The following is a 21,947-nucleotide window of genomic DNA, read 5'->3' as shown; positions in this document are numbered from 1 at the left end:
AGTAACGTAATGTTGGACGTGCCCCGTGTCCAATGCAGGTAGGATGTGCCTGACACATCCGATTCTGTGTAATCAGAGACATGATCACCGCTAATGCCCTGGGCAAAAAAAACAACATTTAGCGAAGGTCGCAGCTGCCTCTAAATGTTGTTAAAAAAAAGATATGCTCCACCGTTGATCTTGCGCAATCAGTGGTGGATAAGCGTCCAGTAACAGTGAACAATTTGTGCATATGATATCAATGAGTTGTAATGAGCAATATCTTATTGCTCATGTTTTTTCTAAGTGAATCTAACCTTGTAGATATGATCTATATGGCCTAGATGCCAAGTCATTTTGCACATACAAACAATTGTAGCAACTATTAACCACACATATATATATAGTGATGGCAAATCATGCAAAATGGGTCAAAATAGGGTTCTTTGACATTTTTTTTTGCAATTTTGACCTTGTAGTGCAATCAACACCTTGATCATATTCTTTTGATAAAAAATTTATTTTTTGAGCCTTAAAACTTTAAAAGATTTTGTCATTCATTTTTCAATCTATGAAAAAACTTATTAATGCCTGAGAATTGTACGTTTCCAAGAGTTTCACTTTGATATTGTGGATCTCTATTTTTGGAAAGATTTTGAAATGAAATTTTAAAAAATGGATATTTTGTAATTAGATCTAGATATAGATTTTTGAGAGACGAGTTTTGTTCTTCAAGAATAGGAACATTTCCTCCTCTGATAAGCAAAGATTGACTGATTTAAGGTGCAACTTTTCATCTTATGGTTCTTGATATGTGATATGATGTAACTCTTAAAAAGATGAGATTGATGATGTGGGGGCAACACCAATGCTTGAAAATATGAAAATCTAACAAAAGTATAGGAATTAGAGATAAAATCACGTCAAATAAATAAAGTAAATATAAATTAATAAAAATAAATGAGGAAGAGTTTACCATGGGATTGGGTAGCCCTTCTATGACATTGACAAGTGCAAGATGATTCCTGCGGACCTTCCATGGTATAAAGACTCCGGATGTAATGCCCCAAAATTTCTATCTTAAAAATTTGTGAATTTTAAAAATATGATACACCAGGGAATCATTAAACAACAAAAATTGTTTTGAAATAAGTTAAGATAATTATAGGCAAGTTAGAAGGAAACACAAAGGACGGGATTCATTTCCTTTTTAGGACCTGGATCCAGGTCTCTATCACATGGGATTTTCTAGGGAGAACTGATACAAGAAAAAGTTTAAAATGATACATACATCCCACAGTAGGTGTCAATTAAGTTAAGCAGTTAAATGACCAATGTATAATTCAACAACTTTCAAAGTATGTAGAGCCAAAAGATTTCAGTGTAACTGAAATCTCAAAATTCCTAGGATCACTAAAATATAGTCATGATTCAATAGTCCCACCACCATGTCACGCTATTGCATCATCCATCATACATCACCTGCATCCTCATAAAAGGTAGGGCAATACCACAACCATAAAGATCTCACAAGCTAGAACATTCATTTCACTCACGATGTCATAATTCAACATAAAACTTTATATCATAGTTCAACAAATGCATCAGTAACATCTGATTTACACATGATTCATCAAAGAACACATCTATAGCATGATTTACACATGAAGAATATCAACGCTTAGGAACAATTTCAAAATTGTGACAATAAATCTTTAGTTATTCTTCAGTTAAAAAGTATCCCATAGTACTCAGGGTATCACCAAATCAGCGAAGATCACTCTGACGTGTATTATTCTAAGTATTTTAATTAACTAAAGTGTCCACCTGATCGGTGGGTCCCAAACAGGCGGTTCGTGATCAAGAGAATCCTGAGTGACGACTAAACAACAAGGATGACATCCAAAACTATTGTAGTAGATGGGGTATATCACATAGGACTCATGGATAATCTCGGCCCTCCTAACTTCGAGTGATTGGAGACCAAAAAGGGATGGCTTGTTCTCAATAAAATATGACACGTAGGTGAACCTATGTAGACCATGTGGGAATAAGTTACAAGGTTTTCTTCTTATTAAGTGATTTATTACATCATGTACCTCATTCCACAAAGCAAATCAGGGCTCAAAAGCTCGGGACAACCATCACATTATGTTGTGATTATATGTACCTAACCCATTCCAAATGCTCGATCGCTTTTAGCCCACATGAGTTATCTGCTGATGAAGGCAATCAAAAAATTACATGTGGATTTATTCATGCGTTATTAAAGTATGGTGCTTTATTACACACCTCCAAGGTTCTTAATAGACCCAAAGCTCGTACATGAGCTCACAAGCAAAATCATAGCTCACATGAATAAAAAAGACAAGAACAATAGTAAAAGTATCCACACGAGCATGCACATTGACACTCAGAAGGTTCTGTGATCCATACCTGCCCTCATAGGAAAGTAAACAATATGTGCACCTCATACATAGAGCATTTATTCAAAACATGCTTTCATTCAGGACATGCATCATGGAACTCATGCATTCACTCTCATGCCCACACACGTAGTTATAAACACACACACACACACACACACATATATATATTTTGAAACAACTCGTAGACCTTCAAATTTTTTTTCTTCAAAAGTTGTTGCACACCAACACATTGAGATTTATCCTTTTTTTTTATAAGTTGCAAGCTTTCAAGTTTTCTTTTCAAAAATCACTGCACACAATGAACCGAGTTTCTTTTTTTATAATTTGTAGACTTTCAAGTTTTCCTTTCAAAAATCGATGCACACAGCAAACTGAGTTTTTTTGTTTTGATAAGTTGTAGACTTCCAATCTTTCTTTTAAAAAATCGCTGTATACAACAAACTGTTCTTTCTTTTGTTTTGATAAGTTGCAGAGTTTCAATAAAAAATCATTGCACACAACAAACTGAGTTTTTTTGATAAGTTGCAGACCTTCAATCTTTCTTTTCAAAAATCACAAACTGAGTGTTTTTTTGTTTTGGCAAGTCGCTGACTTTCAATTTTTCTTTTAAAAAATTGTTGCACATAACAAACCATTTTTTTTATAAGTTGCAGACTTTCAATAAAAAATTGCCGCACAACAAACTATTTATTTTTGTTTTGATAAGTTGCAGACTTTCAATAAAAAATCGCTGCACACAACAAACTGTAGTGGGTCGGGTGGAGTGAGCCCACTGGGTACTGTTCAGACCATGGTTTGAACTCACATGGGTTCAAACCTTGGTCTGAACACGCCTAACCAAGTACAGAAAAAAGAAAATGGTGGCTCATGTGGGTCGAACCCTCTGAGCATATGTTCAGACCTTGGTCTGAACTCACATGGGTTCAAACCTTGGTCTGGACGTGTGTTAATCACACTCTTACAAGTTAATGGACTTGATGCTACGAAGAACAAAAAAATGCTAAAATTTTAAATACCAAAACAATGTATATTTCTTTTAAAGCAAAAACACATAGTTAGAAATGAGATGGATGTGCCTAAAATGAATTGAAATAACGAACTAACACACGGACCCATGGCTGAAACACAAAAAAAAACTATACTTAGGTTACAAACAATATAAAACATGATCACCACATATTTGTAAAGGAACAATGGCTGAAACATGAAGGCATAGACATGCTTTGGCTAAAGAACTAAGTAAGCAATAAACACCAAAAAAATTGCAGAATGCTTCTCATTTTTTTTTTGTAGTTGGTAGACTAAGTGAAAGTATGACCTTACCATGTCAAAAATAACAGAAATGCAAAGTGATCTTTTTTTCCACTACCAAAATAGTATAGAGAGGAGTTCAAAGGGCTTCCCTCCCTACACTAGAGTCGACGGAGGTGTGACTTCAACAAACCTGTGAAGAGTTTTTTTAGAGGGGAGAGAAGAGGAGGGAGGAGGTACTTCACAAATCATTTTCCCCTCCATGTCTCAAAACATGTTTTATAACAACAATACTTGGGGGGAAAAGTAGGTGAAGATGTAGGGTTGAGAGAGTTTGGTGGTTGATGGAAGGTTGAGCTTGGTCAACCTCCAACCACCTTTCTCCCTCTAAAGGCATGTCTCTCATGCTTTCACTAGAATAACGAAAAGGAAAAAAAAAAAGGAGAAAGTCCTCTTTTGAAAGGCTCTGTTTTGAGTTTTCTTCAAAAGAGAGCCCACATGGGCCATACAACTACCCCTCTTGGGCCCTTAAACCCTAAAGGAGATGGGGTGAAGTAGGCCCCACTCCATCCTCTCAAAAATTTGAATCCCCCCTAGGCCTCACTTTGGATTTCCAACCAGTTTGGTCCCACTCCAATTGGATCCAAATCAAAACCGATGTGGGTCCAAACCCACAAGAATATTCATTTTTTTATATGTTAATTAATTACATCTTAGGTCAAATTAAAAAATCAGTATATTTATATATCAAAAGTTAGAAATTCACTTAATACCTTAAGCATGATTTACATCATATGCTTGTTAATTAGCAACCAATCTCTAATTAATCACAATTAGTGAATAAATCCTAATTAACAAACATAAATACTAAATCACCAATATTGTCAGTTTGACATCAATTTAGTTTGCCACCCAAAAGGATAATAATTTTTATTTATTTATTCCATACTTAGCTAAAATCTCCTACTCACTATGGTTTTATTAACTAGCATAGTCAGTTATGATTTATCAGGGAAATTAGTCACTCAATTAATTAATTCAATCAAATAAATTAATAGCTTAATTTAGTTGCACCAAGTTGGATCTATGGTTCAGATTCAACATATTAGTTAAAACCTGGCGAATTGTGTGTAAAATCGGTTTAAATGAGACTCAATCATGCTTATTGTGATTGAATCATAATTCGGGCAAGTTTACTTAGACTCGTTCTAATGATTCAATCAGGATATGCCTTAATGGATTGCTCGAGGTTGTATGAACTGGACCAAATATAATCAAATTAGATAGGATTTTGAATAGACTCAGTTGAGACAGTTTGATCTAGTTTTGGTCAAGTTGTACCAGATAGAATTCATTATTTAAAGATTAAATCTTCTTGGTTTAAACTAGATGGATCAAAGTACAAGTCAATTCCTCTTAACCATATATATTGGTTGGTTCAAACCAATGATAATTAATCTTGATTATATCGGTTGGCTCAAGTCAATGATAATTAATCTTGACTGAATGGGTTAAATCTAATGTGTTTATCGATATAGATTGAAAACTGAAAATTTGGCTCAAACTCATGTAATATATTTTAAGATCTAGGATTGGAGATAGATCTGAATAAGCATAATGGAATTATGAAATGTTTTACTTTTTTATGTGCTTCAGATAACTTTGGTCCAAATTTTGTATTGGATCAAAAGAGCATCCAGTTGGATGTGGATTCATATTGACAATATGTGATCCATGATTGTTGCATGTTTTGTTGACACTACATCTTGTGTTGAATATGTTTTATTGGTATTTCATGCTTAGATATTATTGATACATGAATTCAGTTTATTTTAGATTTTTATGGTGGAAATGGATAAGGTAAACTAGATAAGTTTTGAGTCTAAGCATGTATAAATTATGAATTGGACTACAATCGAATCATAATGACTCATAATTAAGCATATGAATGAACTTGATATATAATCAGTTTGGATCTATATAAAGTTGCTTAACTCTGTGTTTGTATGAAACCTATTTTGAATGTCTGGATGATAATATCTTGTGAGTCCCCTTTATTTTTAAAATTTTAAAAACAAGAGTTTTTCACTTAAAATTATGTTTTTGAAATGGATCCGGATTTAAAGATGGTGTGGAGACTACTCTTCAAGGTAAAGAGCCTTTCCTCCTGCGATGAACAGGGATTAGCCGAACCAAGAATCCTCGATCTTTGTTTTGAGCAGTGGCGTTGGAGAGAGTTTTGTACCTTCTTAGTTTATACCTAAAAGAAAATTGAGTTCAAAGGCGGGAGCCACCGAAACTCAAAAAAATCATAAAAGACAATGAATAAAAAAAATGTTAGATAAATCTAATCTTTAAAAATACGTAAAAGAGATAAAATACAAAAAAAAATGGAAGCCAAGTCTCACCTCTGGCTTAGGTAGCCATTTCTACGACATTGACGAGCGCGAGAACACAAGCGGTGTGAGATCCAAAGATAGGAAACTTGGGGGATCTGAGTCCTAGACTAGGTGTAATGAAGGCTTAGACTAGGCTACTCTGGTAGGCCAAGTGGGCTAGGTTAGTCGAATAGGCTAGGTTTGGGTCTATCAGGATTCCGACGAAGTGATAATGCTAGGAGGGACGAAGTCTAAATCTGAAATAGGGGGAGAGGGTGCACCCTTATTTATAAGTTTGTAGGCGGATCCAGATACGTTTTCAGCATATCCGAGATCCATCTAGATGCACAATTGAGGTTATGATAGGTTTAAATGGAGGGTTGAGATTCATTGAAGGTTTGTTGCCCTAGATGGATGTTTTTCAAAAGGAAAGATTTTTGGGAAAAGGGTGGTTTTCTTTTTTCGAGTTTGGAAGGTTGAAAGAGTGAATCTCGTTCAGGAGGTGCACTCAAAAAAGGTAGTGAAGCATTAACGACAACTAATGTTAGTGACAACTCAACGATGACGACAACTTAGGTTGTCATTAGTGATAGGTGCTAACGACAATAGATGGTTGGATAGATGAAGGTGATAATTGAAGGGGTGTGGATGACAACTCAGGTTGTCATTAGGGGTGGATGATATCACCTTTCAGAAAGAGGAGTCTTTTATGATGACAACTCAAAGTCTGTGGTGACAATTGAGAAGTGTTGGCGATAATTCTTTAGCTCTAACAACAATGCTTAAAAGGTTGACGACAATCTGGGTTATCGTTAGGGAGAGTGAATGGCATTTTGACCAATAACTTTTCAATCCGATGTTGGATTTCGGTGATATTTATTGTGTTGCAAAGTCAAAAATATTCTCTACAACTTTTATGTTGATGAAAAAATATCATTTTATAGGGCCAAAATTAGATTGAAGACGGTAAGTCATAGATTTCTATGAGGAAAATATCTTGATCAAAAATTGAATGTCTACGAATGCTCCACTTTTTTTATTGAGCGTGTAAAGCTTGATCGGTTACAAAGAAAGCAGACACATCGGTGCTTGAGAAGAGCAAAAGATAGACTCTGACAAAGCATTTTTGACTAGAGATCTTTAACAAAAGGCATATAAAAAGCTTCATGGTTGACGTAAGCTAAAGACACATAGATAGCTTAACATGAGGAACTCCTTGTTGCTCTTGTCTGTATAGGCAGAGAGGTCTGGCCAAGATGCTAGACTGCAGACTAAGCTAGTACCTTGTTTCACACAAGGGCTCTCTCTTGAACTTGGTGTTGTAAAAGAGATGTCTTGCTGAACGAAGTTAGACGAAGAAAAAATAAGTGTCTTATTGCTCAAAATCACATGAAGATGTTTGGCATTTTTTTATAAAAGGCAGACTTCTCTTTTTAAAAAAGACGAAGACAAAGATAAGTTTTTTGAGCAAAAACATCAAAAAGGTTGAGATATTTTTTACTTTTGATGAGATGGAATGAAATGATGTCTTTTTCAGAAATGCACCTTTGAGAGGGGGATTTGGTTTAGAACAGTTTATGTGCTCCTCAAATGGTTTTCAGATTCCTCCATCAATCTGTAGGATAACCTATGAATCTAATGTCCATCTATCTATAGGATGATCTTAAGATAGGACTGGGTAGGCTTTCCTAATGGGACATAGGATTGAGTTCCTAAGAGTTATGTCAATTGCAAAGAAAACTTATTAATAACATAGAAAAAATGCATATGACATGACAAGACATGATGAAATGCTATGATCTGACCCATTAAGATGATCATGAAACAAGTTCTTAAGACAAATTTTTCTGACTCATGAAAGATAAACCTTTTTTAGAAAATAGTGCAGAAGACACTTGGCATTAACTTGCTTAAAGTCCATATTGTTATCTTTGACGAAAAAAGATTATGTTGACAAATTGTATTTTTAGACGTTCCTCACTCCCCGACTTAATGATCAACCATTCAAAGTGGGAGGTCTTGCTGATGACCAACCATCAGTCTCAAGACAAAGAAGGAACCTTATTTGACACGAGAGCCTTCCTGTCACAATGAGTAGTCGTGCAAAGCAGAAGGTCTTGCCGATGACCAACCACTGAAATAAGCAAGACAAAATACAGTCAGACAAAGACATATTTTTAAAAGATTGACTCAAGATGACACTTCTTGCAAAAGTTATGACAATGATCCCTGCATTTTAAAAAACCCAATTTAGATAATATTGATAAAGATTGCATAAATTTTTTATCAAAACAATCTTGTTGTAGGATCAACTTATAGACTTTTGTGAGTCAAATGAGATGACATGAATGAATGATTGAAATATAAATATTATGGATAAGATAATATAATCACGATGTTAAAGAACTTCATGACAAACAAATGATAAGATGATATTTATGAATGACATATCATGGTGGGACTTATGAAATGCAATATGCATGATGACCTAACTCTAAAAATTATGCGCCAAAATTTTATTTTTTTCAAAAGAAAAAAAAGGAATCGCCCTTTGCTAAAACTTTTGAAATGAAATTTCCATCTGATTGGATGATTGTCATGGAAAGTGTTGCAGACATGAGAAGAGTGAGTGCATAAGTGAGTGTGTGCAATTTGCATTACTCAACAACAATTTGATTCTTTACCAGTATTGATTTGACTTTACTTTCTAATTTTTTCCCTTAATTGAAGTTATCATAAAATAAACAAGCTCACTCTTCTTCACTAGAATAAATCTTCTTCTTGACCTTTAAATTTTAAAGCAATTAGTCATAGAAGCGCATGTTTCAAAACTTGCCAAGCTAATTTTACAAAGATTGAGACTAAAAACTTTCAAATGATCAAGACTCCTTGGCCATGTAGTCCTGAAAATGAAAGCTCCAAGCACATAAAAGCCTTGAAATTTCGAATCTGATGCACTTTAACCTCCTTACTCCAAGGATTTCATCAAACTGATCCATATTGAATGTTTTCAAGCAACCAATCATTTTTTAAAGACTGAAGAAAATAAATAAATGCGAGTTATTGAACATAGTGAATGGTAATGATGATGACAAGGGATGAAATGATACTATTTTTTTTTTCAACTTTGGGTATCACAAAGCTCAAAAGGGGTACCAATAAATGTTGGACTCGACATTCTTGAATGTAAGGCTCAAAGAAAAGGAAATGGGTTAAGAAATCCTGAGCATCTCTAAATTGAGATCTTCAATTGAAAAGAAAACACTAATTTTTTTTTAGAGTTTTCTCACACTTTCTTTTTAATAATGCCTTTCTTTTTTTTTAATGCCTTTTTTTGTCACTTTTTTATGTAAACTTTTTTTTCTTATGTTTTTTTTATAAAATAAAAAAATGGCTAAGATAAGGCGTAAATGGATCGATTTTGCTTTGTACGATGATATGACTTAGTCTTTCTCAAGGTTGTTGAAAACAAGACTTAGAAGTAAAAGATACTAAAGCATAAGACGAATAAGTCCAATCCATAAGACCGACCAAAGGAGGAGATAAGGAAAAGACAAAGCAGAAGGAAGTCTTTGACATCTTTTAGCTTGAAGAGTTTTTTCTCTAAGTGAATCATCATGGTCTTAAATTATAGAATATGAGTTTGTTCATAGCCCACAAGCCTATGCTGGGTCAAGAGAGCCAAAAAATCAACAAATATTTTCTATAATGTGAAAGATCGCCATCATTTGTCATTTCATGGAGCCACATCTAGGGCAATATCAAAGAAAATTTCTAAATTTCAAATTTTTAAAAGATCGAAGTTGAAAAGGAGAGAAACAAAATCAGAATATGGGTCGACTCCAAGAGAAAAATGTCATGGACCTACAACAGCTGCAGTCTATTGTCGGGGCAAACCCAAAGCACACATCATCCTCTATATAGGGTTAGAGAGTCACAAGAGGTAAGACTGCACCATTTGGATCAAGTTTGTTTTCAAACTCTCATAGTCTGAAGTCATACATCCATCGTTCCCATATCTTTTGAGAATATGAATATGTTGCCTGATCATTTTTTGTAAATAGTTATTTTAAATTTTCAAAAAATAAAAATAAAAAAACAAAATTTTAAAAAATTTAAAAAGTCTTAAAAATAAAAAAAATAGAAATCCTGAAAAAATGGAAAATTCCAAAAAAAATAAAAAAAAGTTAAATTTTTTCTAAAGGATTGTCTCTTTTGTTGCAAAAGTTTTGTCATTTGAATGAATTTTTCCAAGTCATTGTATTTATGAGAAATTCATATGCACATTGACATCACACTCTTTGGATTCCTTCTCATTAGCAATGGTTGGTTTCTTTTTCATTATTGCAAAGAAAAAACTTGAAGGTCAAGTCCTTTATGAGAAGGCAACATAAAATGAAGAAGCTTACGATGAAATAAAAGAATAAATCTCTTTATCTCACACCAGTTTGCATGAATAGTACATTAGAATTAATGCCTTGATTTTTATATTAGAAGGCCACTGCTTGTGGCAATAGTAAAGTGCTAAGGCTGCCAAGTGAGAGATCAGGGTTTCGAGTCCTGGTGCAGCCACTTGCAAAAGACAGGAGGTTAGGACCATGTCATATCTGTCCCTCTTGAGCACCATGACATACGGGACTGCACCGAGTATGACCCTGTACCTTGGTTGTTGCTGTTAAAATATGTTGATCCTTAAATGTACATATATATATTTATATATATATATATATATAAAGATACGTATACATATATATATATATATATGTATACATATCTCTATTTATTTATATATAAATATATATATTTTATCTTCCTATAATACCCTCAAGGGTATTCTTGTAAATTAGCATTTTACGCATATTCCAATTGGAATATGCATTGTAATTTTTGTTTTATTTTTATTTTTTTGTTTTTTATATTTTTGGATTTCGTACCACATTGGGGGCCTCCCAAAAGTGACGTTGGGAGCCCCCAACGGTCACAAATGTGACCGTTGGGGGCTCTCCAACGTCCCCTTTGGGAGCCCCCAAGGTGGTCCCTTTTCATGCTTATAAATAGGGGATTTCCCCTTTGTATTTTGTATTCTTGGGGGAGCTTATGCTCCATTGTAATGGGGTTTTCACCCCTTCTCCATTATTCTTCAATGATATGTAACTTATGACTTTAAGTCATATTTTTCCCTTTTTATGGGTTTTATGTATTGGCACATTATGTGCGTGTGTTGTTTCCCTTTAATGGGTATATTTGCACTTTACGTGCATAAGTATGGGTTCATTATTGAACCCAAGGTATTCCAAGTCACTTTCTAACATGGTATCAAAGCAAGGTCACGATGGGGTTGTCTCTTGGTGCAACGGAAAGTGTGTCGCTCAAGAAATGGTGAAGTATTCATTGTTCTTCCTAAAGTATTATGCTTTTGAAGTTATTCGGTATGTATCCCTTTTCTCAAAAAGTATTATGCATTTGAAAGTATGTTTCTTACATATAGTTTGTTCGTTTTGATGGTCATGATAGTTGAATTATTTCTTTTCACATTTCGTGTGCTCATATATTTTGAAAATATCTCCTTCTAAATTTGGTGAAATCGTTTGTTGTCCAAATATAAAATTCGTGTCTATTTATCGAACTACTCATAGCATATAATAGTAATTTATGTTTTTAAAAATTACCTTCAATTATGTGAGATTTATAGTTCTTAAATAAGTATTTCATGATTGACCTATAAGTTAACTTTTAAAATTATATATGATCTCTTGCTAAAATAATGATCTTTGCTTAAAATTTCTTAATTCTCATATGAACCCTAATTTGATTTGAGTTCCTCTCTTGATTATGGATTTTAGTGCATTTTTTGAAAAATTTGATATAATCATTATATGAGAATCTCTCACATCTAAAATCTTTGTTGAATCCTAAAGTAGTTCTTGTTAATGATAATTTATAAGAACTCCTAAAAAGTTTTTCAATGTTTCTTTTTTGAAAAATTATTTATGATAAACCATTAAGAAATATTGTTTTTAAAAAAGGAATTTCCCACATAGAATGCATAGTTCATCTATTGCATCCTCTTTTGGTATAAATGATTTCATTTTTCATCCTTATAAACTTGTTGGTTTGTATTTTTCATAAGGTTTCGAAATCTCTTAATAATATCTTTAAAAATGCCTACATTGGCCATAATATAGTTTTAGTTGTCCTCAATTGCACTTGTCAAGCATGTAATTACATAATTAAAACTTGAGAATTTCAAGCATTGCTCTTTTTATAAAGTGCATACTTGCTCACTTTTGTGTATTTTTGTATTTTGTGCACATTTGCTTCTCAAAATATTTGCGCTTGTATGCATTCCCTCTTTTTTATGATATACATGCCTTAGTGCATGTTTGTTTACACCTTGGTGTGTATTTGTTCAAGTATTGTATGAATGCTTTCGTGCACATCTTTTATAAAGCCTTGTGTGCTTACATGTGTATTGTCTCTTCGTAGACATTTTTGCATTATGGAGCCTTTATGCATATTTCTTATTGTGAAAAACATAATGAATTTAGATATTGAGTCCTTTTTAAATCATTGTAAGTGCTTATAGCACTTTGTACGTTTCCGCATATCTCATCTCAATCAAAGAATATTTAAAACTTGTTGTATGGGATTTAATCCCAAATCTATAAATTTTCAAGTACTTTTTCCTTGAGTATTGTGTTAAAGCCTTCTTTGTGAACCATTACGGTTCTTATGATTTCTTTGATTAAAAGCTTCTTGTGAAGCATTCTATGAAGTGAAATATATTTTTTATCTCTTTTTTGTGCTTGACCACTTTTGTGGTTTATTTTGCCCTTTAGTGGCCTCTTGTGTATGTGCGTGCTTCCGTGCTTTCGCTTGGAGACGTTGCTCTTTTAAAGATTAGGCATAATTCATGTTTATGCAAAATTGTTTTTGATGGATTATATTGGACCTTTGATTCAATTTGTTAATCGGTCCTCTTTGTAAAAACTTTTTGGAAAATGATTCCTTATGTGTTTATTGCCCTTTTGTGGCATTTATATTTGTCCATCACATGTTATTTAATGCATCATTTATTTGGCCTTATTATTGTCATATTAGAGATATTTGTCGAGGTGAGTTATGGGCACCTCGTGTTGTATCATTTTAGATTGTACACCTTCCATATTATAGATGGTTGTTGATGTGAGTTATGGGCACCTTGAGACTCTAAAATGAGTTGTTATTTGATCTCTAATTATGAGTGTGTCACTCATTTTTTCTCTTGTGGCCATTGATATTATGGATGCTTCTATGTAAATGTGATGGACATATGGTGTTTGAAACCTTAAATGCTTTAAGGTATATTTAAAATCAAGGTGTTTTGGGATTATAGCCCAACCTTTTATTTATGAATCTTATGAGTGCATTTGCACATTTGTGATTCCGAATGTTGTGCTTATTGTGCACATGTGTTCTTGTGTTTTTTCACAAGTGTTCTTGGTGTGTGTATGTTCACACATTTGTTCTAAAGAAAATTATTTTATCATCTTGTTGAAGATACTTTTACATGCATTTATTCCAAAATGTTATTGTTATGAGTATTCATGTTTTAAAAGGAATATTGTTTCATTCGAGGTTTATTTTCATTACAAGTTTATTGCCTCAAAAGTCTTTTCCTTTTATGCCCATTATCTAAGTGTCATCATATGTAGACAAGAATTTTATTACACCTTCGTGTGTTTTTAGCCCTTTGTTGGCTTTTGCTCTCTTGGTCTAGTAGCTGAACACACTTGTCTTGAGTGTTTTTATATGTAGACAAGGCACGTTGATTCACACCATGGTGTGTGATTTTTAGCCTATGTTGGCGTTTGTGTCCTTGTTCTAGTCGCTTAAGATGTATGCCCATGGTTGGCTTATTTCACTCATTTCAAGTGCTATCATATGTAGACAAGAGATGTATTATGTTTTAGCCCATGGTTGGCTTATTACTCTTGTTCTAGTAGCTGAACATACTTGGTTTTAAGTGTATTTTTTACGTAGACAAGAGATACTTTTTAGTCCATGTTGGCATGTATTCTCTTGTTCTTGTCGTAGATGCACTTATTTCAAGTATTATTATATGTAGACAAGAGGTTCTTTTACATACCTTTGTGTGTGTCTTTGGTCTTTAATGACTTTATATTCTTGATCTAGTAGCTTATACACTTGATTTATGGGTTTTGGAGGACTAATGAGGAAGATGTTTGTAATGGATAAACTATTATTGAAATTTGCAAAATTTCATTCATGACTTGTGTTTTTCAAGCAAATCATATTTTTGATATGCATATCAAGTTGATTTCTTAGCATTTAATCTATATATTAAGTGCTTATGGTTTTTGCCACCCTTATATGCAAAATGAGTATTATGTATGTCTTTCATAAATGATTTTAAAACCTTGTGAACTCTTGGGTTTATTTTGCCTAAAGTATGCTTGGAGACTTTGTTTCTCTTCATTACACGTTTGAAGCATGTTCATTAATGAGTTCTTTGAGTATTAATTCTTTTCATGATAAGTATATGCATATGCTCTTTATGGCCTTTTTGGGCCCTCATTCAATAATGTTTATGTATATCATGCATCTTCGTAGGCTTATTGTGGTGTCCCTTAGTGGACCATTTTATTATTTCCCAATATGGGGTTATATGTGTCCAACGTTGGACCTTATGAATGCATTATGCATTCTTGCAATTTATTTATGCATAATTTGCTTCCGCTCATTTTGTTTTAAACATGATATATGATTTTGAAACTTTGGTATCATTTTTGCATAATGTGCATCTCTTCTAACCTGTGCTAGTTAGAAATGTTCCATTTGAATAATAGTACAAAGATTTGTTTTACTTGTTTCTTTGTTGTTATTTCACAGGATCTTGGAGATAGGACAAAGAGAAGTACCCCCGATAGTTCGGGAAATTTGAAGACAATAGGAGGAAGGCCTTTTCAAGTTCCATTGCATCCTTGCCGGAGCCTCTTGGAGTCTTGCCCTTTGTTCAATCTTTTCGCTTCCCCGCAAAGATTGAGGGGGGGTGTTAAAATATGTTGATCCTTAAATGTACATATATATATTTAGATATATATATATAAAGATACGTATACATATATATATATATATGTATACATATCTCTATTTATTTATATATAAATATATATATTTTATCTTCCTAAAATACCCTCAAGGGTATTCTTGTAAATTAGCATTTTACGCATATTCCAATTGGAATATGCATTGTAATTTTTGTTTTATTTTTATTTTTATTTTTTTGTTTTTTATATTTTTGGATTTCGTACCACATTGGGGGCCTCCCAAAAGTGACGTTGGGAGCCCCCAACGGTCACAAATGTGACCGTTGGGGGCTCTCCAACGTCCCCTTTGGGAGCCCCCAAGGTGGTCCCTTTTCATGCTTATAAATAGGGGATTTCCCCTTTGTATTTTGTATTCTTGGGGGAGCTTATGCTCCATTGTAATGGGGTTTTCACCCCTTCTCCATTATTCTTCAATGATATGTAACTTATGACTTTAAGTCATATTTTTCCCTTTTTATGGGTTTTATGTATTGGCACATTATGTGCGTGTGTTGTTTCCCTTTAATGGGTATATTTGCACTTTACGTGCATAAGTATGGGTTCATTATTGAACCCAAGGTATTCCAAGTCACTTTCTAACAGTTGCATGCGTGATCAGAAGCCAATAAAAGTCATTGGATTGAAGAAGGTGATTTTAGTGGAAAGTTGTGTAGTATCTCATGGCTATGGATAGCTCTCAAAAGATTGACACAATATTTCCAGTCCATATCTACAAAAGTGGAGTTTTTGAGATAACTAAAATTTGTTGTGTACCTGTTGAATAAAAAAAAATTGTTTTGTACCTGTTCAATAAAACGCTCATTGCTAAGAATCATGGCACGCAGTTCAGGATCTTGGCCGTTGTCTATGCTACTGAAGTCATTACCGCCATTGGATTCAACAAAACTTGGAGATGATTGACTTGATATCTGAAGTTTAAATTTCCAAATGGGGAATAATTAAATTTTCAAACTTATAAAGTGCACGGTTCGAAAAACATGATGACCACAAATAACAGACTATACATCCAAGTACTACCTTTCATAATATGCCAAAAAATTAGTACAAAATTTCATTACTGATCTCTCGAGCCAAAAAAGTACCGATTACAGATATGGTACATTTAAGGAATTGCTGGTACTGACCTCAGTAGATATAAGGACTCACCCAACAACTTAGCAGCATAAAATGACAGTAATAACCCAATGATTATTGGCTCTTTTCATTACCAAATGTGTCTTCAGCCCCAGTTTTTATTTTCTGCCTTCGTTCATCAATCATATCCTTGTATGCCTGAACACAAAAACTTCAGTTACTGATTAATGGACTCTTCAATTAAACCAGAAGTGCTTTAAAAATGGCAGAGTCTAAAACAGAGAGATAGGGGGCAACTTCATATGTAAGGCAGATATGCAAGTCTCTTGAAAGCATTCTAATTAGCAAAATGTTTGTGTGTTTACCCATTATTTAACTTGCAAACAAACATATACTTATAAAATCTGGACTTCTAAAGAATACATGCATAACATCGGAAGAGCATAGTGAAAGTCTACGACCAAACAAAAAGCATGCAAGTATTTGCCAGTGATTGATGGACACTCCAACACCGTGTAGATTTATATTGGAGCACAAAAGTAAACAGTTCCTAGTGAAAAAAGAATGGAAAACATAGTCAGCTAGTGGCAACACCATAGACTTGTATTGGAAGGCAGAAGTAAACAGTCAAGGTAAAAAAAAATAATGGATAATGTAATCAGCTGGCTCATCAAAGAACAAAGAATACTACTTCAAATTCTGTAATGATGAGTGACCCAAGCAGCAGGAAATATGCGAGTTAAAAATGAAGTAATGTGACATGACAGTTAGCACAGTACTAGACACTAGTTTGACAGATGCATCCATACACCACATTCTAATGTAAACTTTAACACTGAGAACCAAGATGCAACTGATCGCAACTTGGCCAAGAAGCCCATGTAGGAAAGAGTCCTATGAAACCCTAGCAGAATCCATGGTAAGGATCTATAATATATATATGTCACGTGAAAAGGCATTATGAAAAGAACAATCTGCATTACTTTCATGAAAGGATTAGTGAACAGAAATCCCAATAAGATCCTATCAGAAAAAGGAAATTCCAATAAGATAAAATGAATCATCTATTTCAATTTCTTGTAAACTGTTAAGTAGGACCGCCATTGATTTTGGCTACAAGTCAACAGCACATGATAAATCTTAAACCAACCTGGAATCATATCACAAGCTCCCAGCCTTTCACCCCTTATTATGCTTTTCTAAGAGACACAAACAACTGTTGAAGCAGCTGCAAAAGAAGTGAAGGCATTGATTTTGAATATGTTGCTGCAGAAAATGCTTAGGAAGAGGGAGCATTGTTCTTTAAAGTGGAGATGTTGCTACAAAAGGTAGCTGACACAGTTTTACATGAAACACCTCATCCCTAGGTTGTCTCCCAACAGGCCTCAAATGAAACTCAAGTTTTTTATGGCAAATCACTCAGCCTATGTCACATAGACACGGCTATTGAGCAGCCGTACCCATGTCGACACGGGTACCAGTACCAGACACAGCACAAGTACGGGATGGTCCGGATCGGGTCCAACCCTGACCCAAACCATTTTTTTTGACGTCGGTAGAAAGGCAGGGAGGAAGAAGACGAAAGAGGAACATGAAGGAAGAGAGAGAGAGAGAGAGAGAGAGAGAGAGAGAGAGAGAGAGAGAGAGCAAAAAGTGGAAGGTGTTAAAATGTAAAACTGTACATATATGTATATATAATAATATTATATTATTATATATATATATAAATACATTTTTAATTTCTTTCTTTTCTGTATTTTTTTTTCCTTTATTTTTATTTTTTGTCTTTATGTCATCTAGTTCAGTTTGAACTAGAATGACTGTTGCTAGTCAAGTCCTGTCCAGACTTGACTAGCAATAGAGCTGTTGGACTGACACAGTCGAACAACTCTTAATAGAGCTGTTGGACTGACACATTCCAACAGCTCTAAATAGAGCTGTTGGACTGTGCCCAACAGCTCTATTGAGTCCTCTTTCAGCTGTGTATATAAAGGGGTGCAGCCCCTCTTGTATTTCACTCCAATGCTTCTTAAGCAATTGGTTTTTCATATCAATAAAGATTACATTTTTATTTTTATTTTGTTTCCAGTTATACCCTTTTTAAGGGTTATGCTTTAGTGTCATTCTTGACACTTGCTCTTGTTAATCAAAGCTCGTGTTTCGAAGATCCCCATTTCATTTCATGGTATCAGAGCCGCGGAAGTACTAAATCTTGAGGAAAAGCTGCCTCGGTTTCCGTGCCCGTTTGCAAAAGTGTTCGCCACTTGAAGAGAAGTGTTTTATCACTTCATTGGAGAAGATTTCACATCTTGTTGTATTGTTTTTTTTTTCTTTCTTTCTCATTTTCCTTCTTGTTTCTCTTCTATCCCTATTCTTTCTCTCCTTGTAATCGATGGATGACAATGATAAAGTCACCATCATGCCTATGAAACTAAGTGATACGAACTATGTAACATGGGCTTCAATCATGAAGCACCATATATGGGGAAAAGGCTTATGGGGGATTGTGGATGGTTCCGATTCGGAACCTAAGCTATCTCTTACTAAAAAGGAGGGAGATAAAGACGTCCCTCTATCGGAAGAAGAGAAAATCAAGGCTATTGCCTCATACGAGAAGAAATGGAAAGAATGGAGAATATCTCATGCGAAGATAATGTCATGGCTTATCAATAGCATTGACATTAAAAAATGCTCAAGTCTTGCCAAATTTGATCATGCCGATAAGGCATGGGAATACCTTAAGAATATGTATTCCCTTAAAGATATTGCACACGTGTACAACCTCCAAGAAAAAGTTCGAATGATGACACAAGGAGACAAAACTATTCGTGAATATTACAATGGGTTGTCCGAACTTTGGGAAGAACTTTCCCTTTTAGAACCAAAGTGGCATTGTGTCGAAGACATCGAGCTTCGTCAGAAACAACTCGATGTTGAACATTTTTACCAGTTTATCACTGGATTAAGGCCGGAATTTGAAACCACTAAATCGGCCCTACTTCACCGGGGAAAAATTCCTTCTATTGTTGAAACTATTGAAGAGTTAACAATGGAAGAAAATCGTCTCCGGAAAGGTTCTTTAAAAATTGAAGATGATTCCGTTTTAGCCGTGTCTAGACCAGGGAATCATGTTCGATCATATAGGCCTCCTCACTTTAACCGACAAAATGGTGACTATGATAAGAAGAAAGTTATTTGTCATCACTGTCATGAACCGGGACACTACAGGCCACAATGTCCCAAACTTAAGGAGCTGAGAGAAAAAAGAGCTGCAATTGCTGGATCGGAGCCTAAAGATCAGGATGCACCAGTTTCCCTGGCCCAACTAATGGAGATCCTTCAGCCTCTCATCAAAGGTGCCTCTTCCTCATCTGAAGCTTCAACCAGCGCAGCAGCCTCATCTTTTTCTGATTTAGGTAAAATTTCTTGGCTTCTTGACTCTGGTGCATCTTTTCATATGACCCCAAATAATCAAAGTCTATCCAAATGTGTTAAAAATAAAACAAGTGTGTCAAAGGTCTTTACTGCTGATGGGACTTCTCTTGAAATAGAAGGAATAGGAGATTTTGAAAAAATTTATAAAACAAAAAAATTTTTTATTCCAGAAATTAGACATGTTCCCAAATTAAATTTAAATCTTTTATCTGTATCTCAAATTTCTGATTATGGGTGTAATATTTCTTTTTCTTCTCATGGTTGTTGGGTACAGGATCGCCAGTCAGGCAAGCTGATTGGGGAAGGCCATAGAGAAGGAGGACTCTATTACATGGATTTTTTGGAAATGCCGAAGAAAGCTTTTTGTTATAATATTCAAAAAATAGAGTTGGAACTGTGGCATAAGAGACTTGGTCACCCATATATAGCCAAAATCCAACATTTTCCAAATCTAGGGAAATTTTGTAACTCTGAATCATTTGATTGTAAAGATTGTATTCTCGGCAAAATGAAAAGATTACCATTTCAGAACAGAACCTTTTTCTCTTCAAGACCACTTGAATTAATACACTCGAATGTTTGGGGTCCTGCACCAGTAATTTCTAAAGGAGGATTTGTTTACTATGTTATTTTTGTCGATGATTTCTCCCGACATACGTGGATGTACTTTCTCAAACATAAGTCTGAAGTATTTTCATACTTTCAAACTTTTCATAATATGGTTAAAAACAAATTTCAAAATGATATTACTATTTTTCGCACAGATTCAGGGGGAGAGTTTTTATCCACAGATTTTCAAAATTATCTTAAATTGCATGGCATCACACATCAAAGATCTTGTCCTTATACACCTCAACAAAATGGACTGGCAGAACGAAAACATCACCATATTATAGAAACCACTAGAACTTTATTAATAGCAAATCAAGTCCCTAAAGACTTTTGGGCAGAAGCTGCCTTAACTGCCACCTATCTCATTAATAGGATGCCATCTTCTTCGTTACAAAATATCACTCCCATTGAAAAACTTATGAACATTTCTCCAGACTACTCTAGATTAAGAATATTTGGGTGCAAATGTTTCATATTTACTGACAAAAATGATAAACTTTCCCCTCGTGTGATTCCCTGTGCCTTTTTAGGATATGCTGAAAACCAGAAAGGTTATAGATGTTTTGACTTCAAAAATAATAAACTATATGTGTCTAGAAATGTTTCCTTTCTTGAAAAGGAGAGCTTCTTTGATTTTAGAAAATTAAAAGACGTCACTGAGTACTCCTTTTTGCTAGATCTAACATCAACATCTGATGAATATGACCTTGATTGTAACTTTGATGATGATCCAAGAATTATTGATCTTAATGTTGAAAATGAAGAAATTCATAGAGATACTAGTATTCAATATTCCAGGCGACAAGAGTCTAATACTCCATGTGCACTTGAGAAATATTCTAACATTCCAACTAGACAATCATCCCGAATCTCGAGGCCTCCAGAAAAGTTTGTATCATACGAGTCTTTCTCACCCACATATAGGGCAGTTATTGCATTAATTCACTCATATGAAGAACCATCCACATATTTTCAAGCAAAAAATGATATCAAATGGATAGAAGCCATGAAAGTTGAATTAGATGCACTTGAAAAGGCTTCTACATGGAATATTCAAGATCTTCCTCCAGGGAAGAAAACTATAGGATGTCGATGGGTTTATAAAATTAAAACCAAGAGTGATGGTACTCTTGAAAGATATAAAGCTCGTTTAGTAGCCAAAGGTTATGCCCAAGAATATGGGATTGATTATGAAGAAACCTTTGCTCCGGTGGCTCGTATGACTACTGTCCGAACCTTAATTGCCTTAGCTTCTATCAAAAAATGGTCTATTTTTCAAATGGATGTCAAAAATGCTTTTTTAAATGGAAAGCTAGTTGAAGAAGTATATATGGAACCCCCTCCTGGTCTAAGTATTCCTAAGGGTAAAGTCCTTCGCTTAGAAAAAGCTCTTTATGGACTTAAACAAGCACCAAAAGCTTGGTATGATAGGTTTAGTCGTGTTATGATTGATATTGGTTTTCAATTCTGTTTAACTGACACTGCTTTGTTTATTAAGAATTCTGATGCAGGGATCATTGTGCTTCTTCTCTATGTGGATGATATGATCATCACCGGAAGCGATAAACAGAGAGTTAAACAATCAAAACACTTCTTAAATCTCATTTTGAAATGACTGATTTGGGCTTGTTGAGATATTTTTTAGGCATTGAAGTTGCTTATTCTCCTAGAGGATATTT

The 21,947-nt window shown here is 34.4% G+C and overlaps 1 protein-coding gene across 7 annotated transcripts in view; it reads right to left on the bottom strand.

Moving 5' to 3' along the window:
- Positions 1–1,152: 1,152 nt before the first annotated feature.
- The window catches only part of LOC149815943 (spindle pole body-associated protein), a 51,372-nt gene continuing 30,577 nt past the window's right edge, over positions 1,153–21,947 (bottom strand). Inside the window, exons 3-5 of one of the 7 annotated variants that reach the window (XR_016427906.1) lie at positions 16,272–16,419; positions 15,930–16,055; positions 1,153–1,461 (exon numbers count right to left, since the gene is read on the bottom strand). Coding sequence is in view for 4 of the 7 variants with exons in the window: in XM_089988962.1 (XP_089845088.1) it covers positions 16,336–16,419 (84 nt within the window). In the remaining 3 variants the exon portion in view is untranslated. Of the gene's footprint in view, positions 1,462–15,929; positions 16,056–16,271; positions 16,420–21,947 lie in introns of those variants that run through there. The other 6 variants (XR_016427905.1, XR_016427907.1, XM_089988962.1 and 3 more) reach the window with 6 other exon arrangements.

This window comes from Nuphar pumila, chromosome 15 (assembly GCF_984573655.1).
Source record: "Nuphar pumila chromosome 15, dmNupPumi1.hap1.1, whole genome shotgun sequence".
Taxonomy (NCBI): Eukaryota; Viridiplantae; Streptophyta; class Magnoliopsida; order Nymphaeales; family Nymphaeaceae; genus Nuphar; species Nuphar pumila.
Note: the sequence above shows the minus strand (reverse complement) of the source record. Positions and strands in the feature narration are given on the sequence as shown.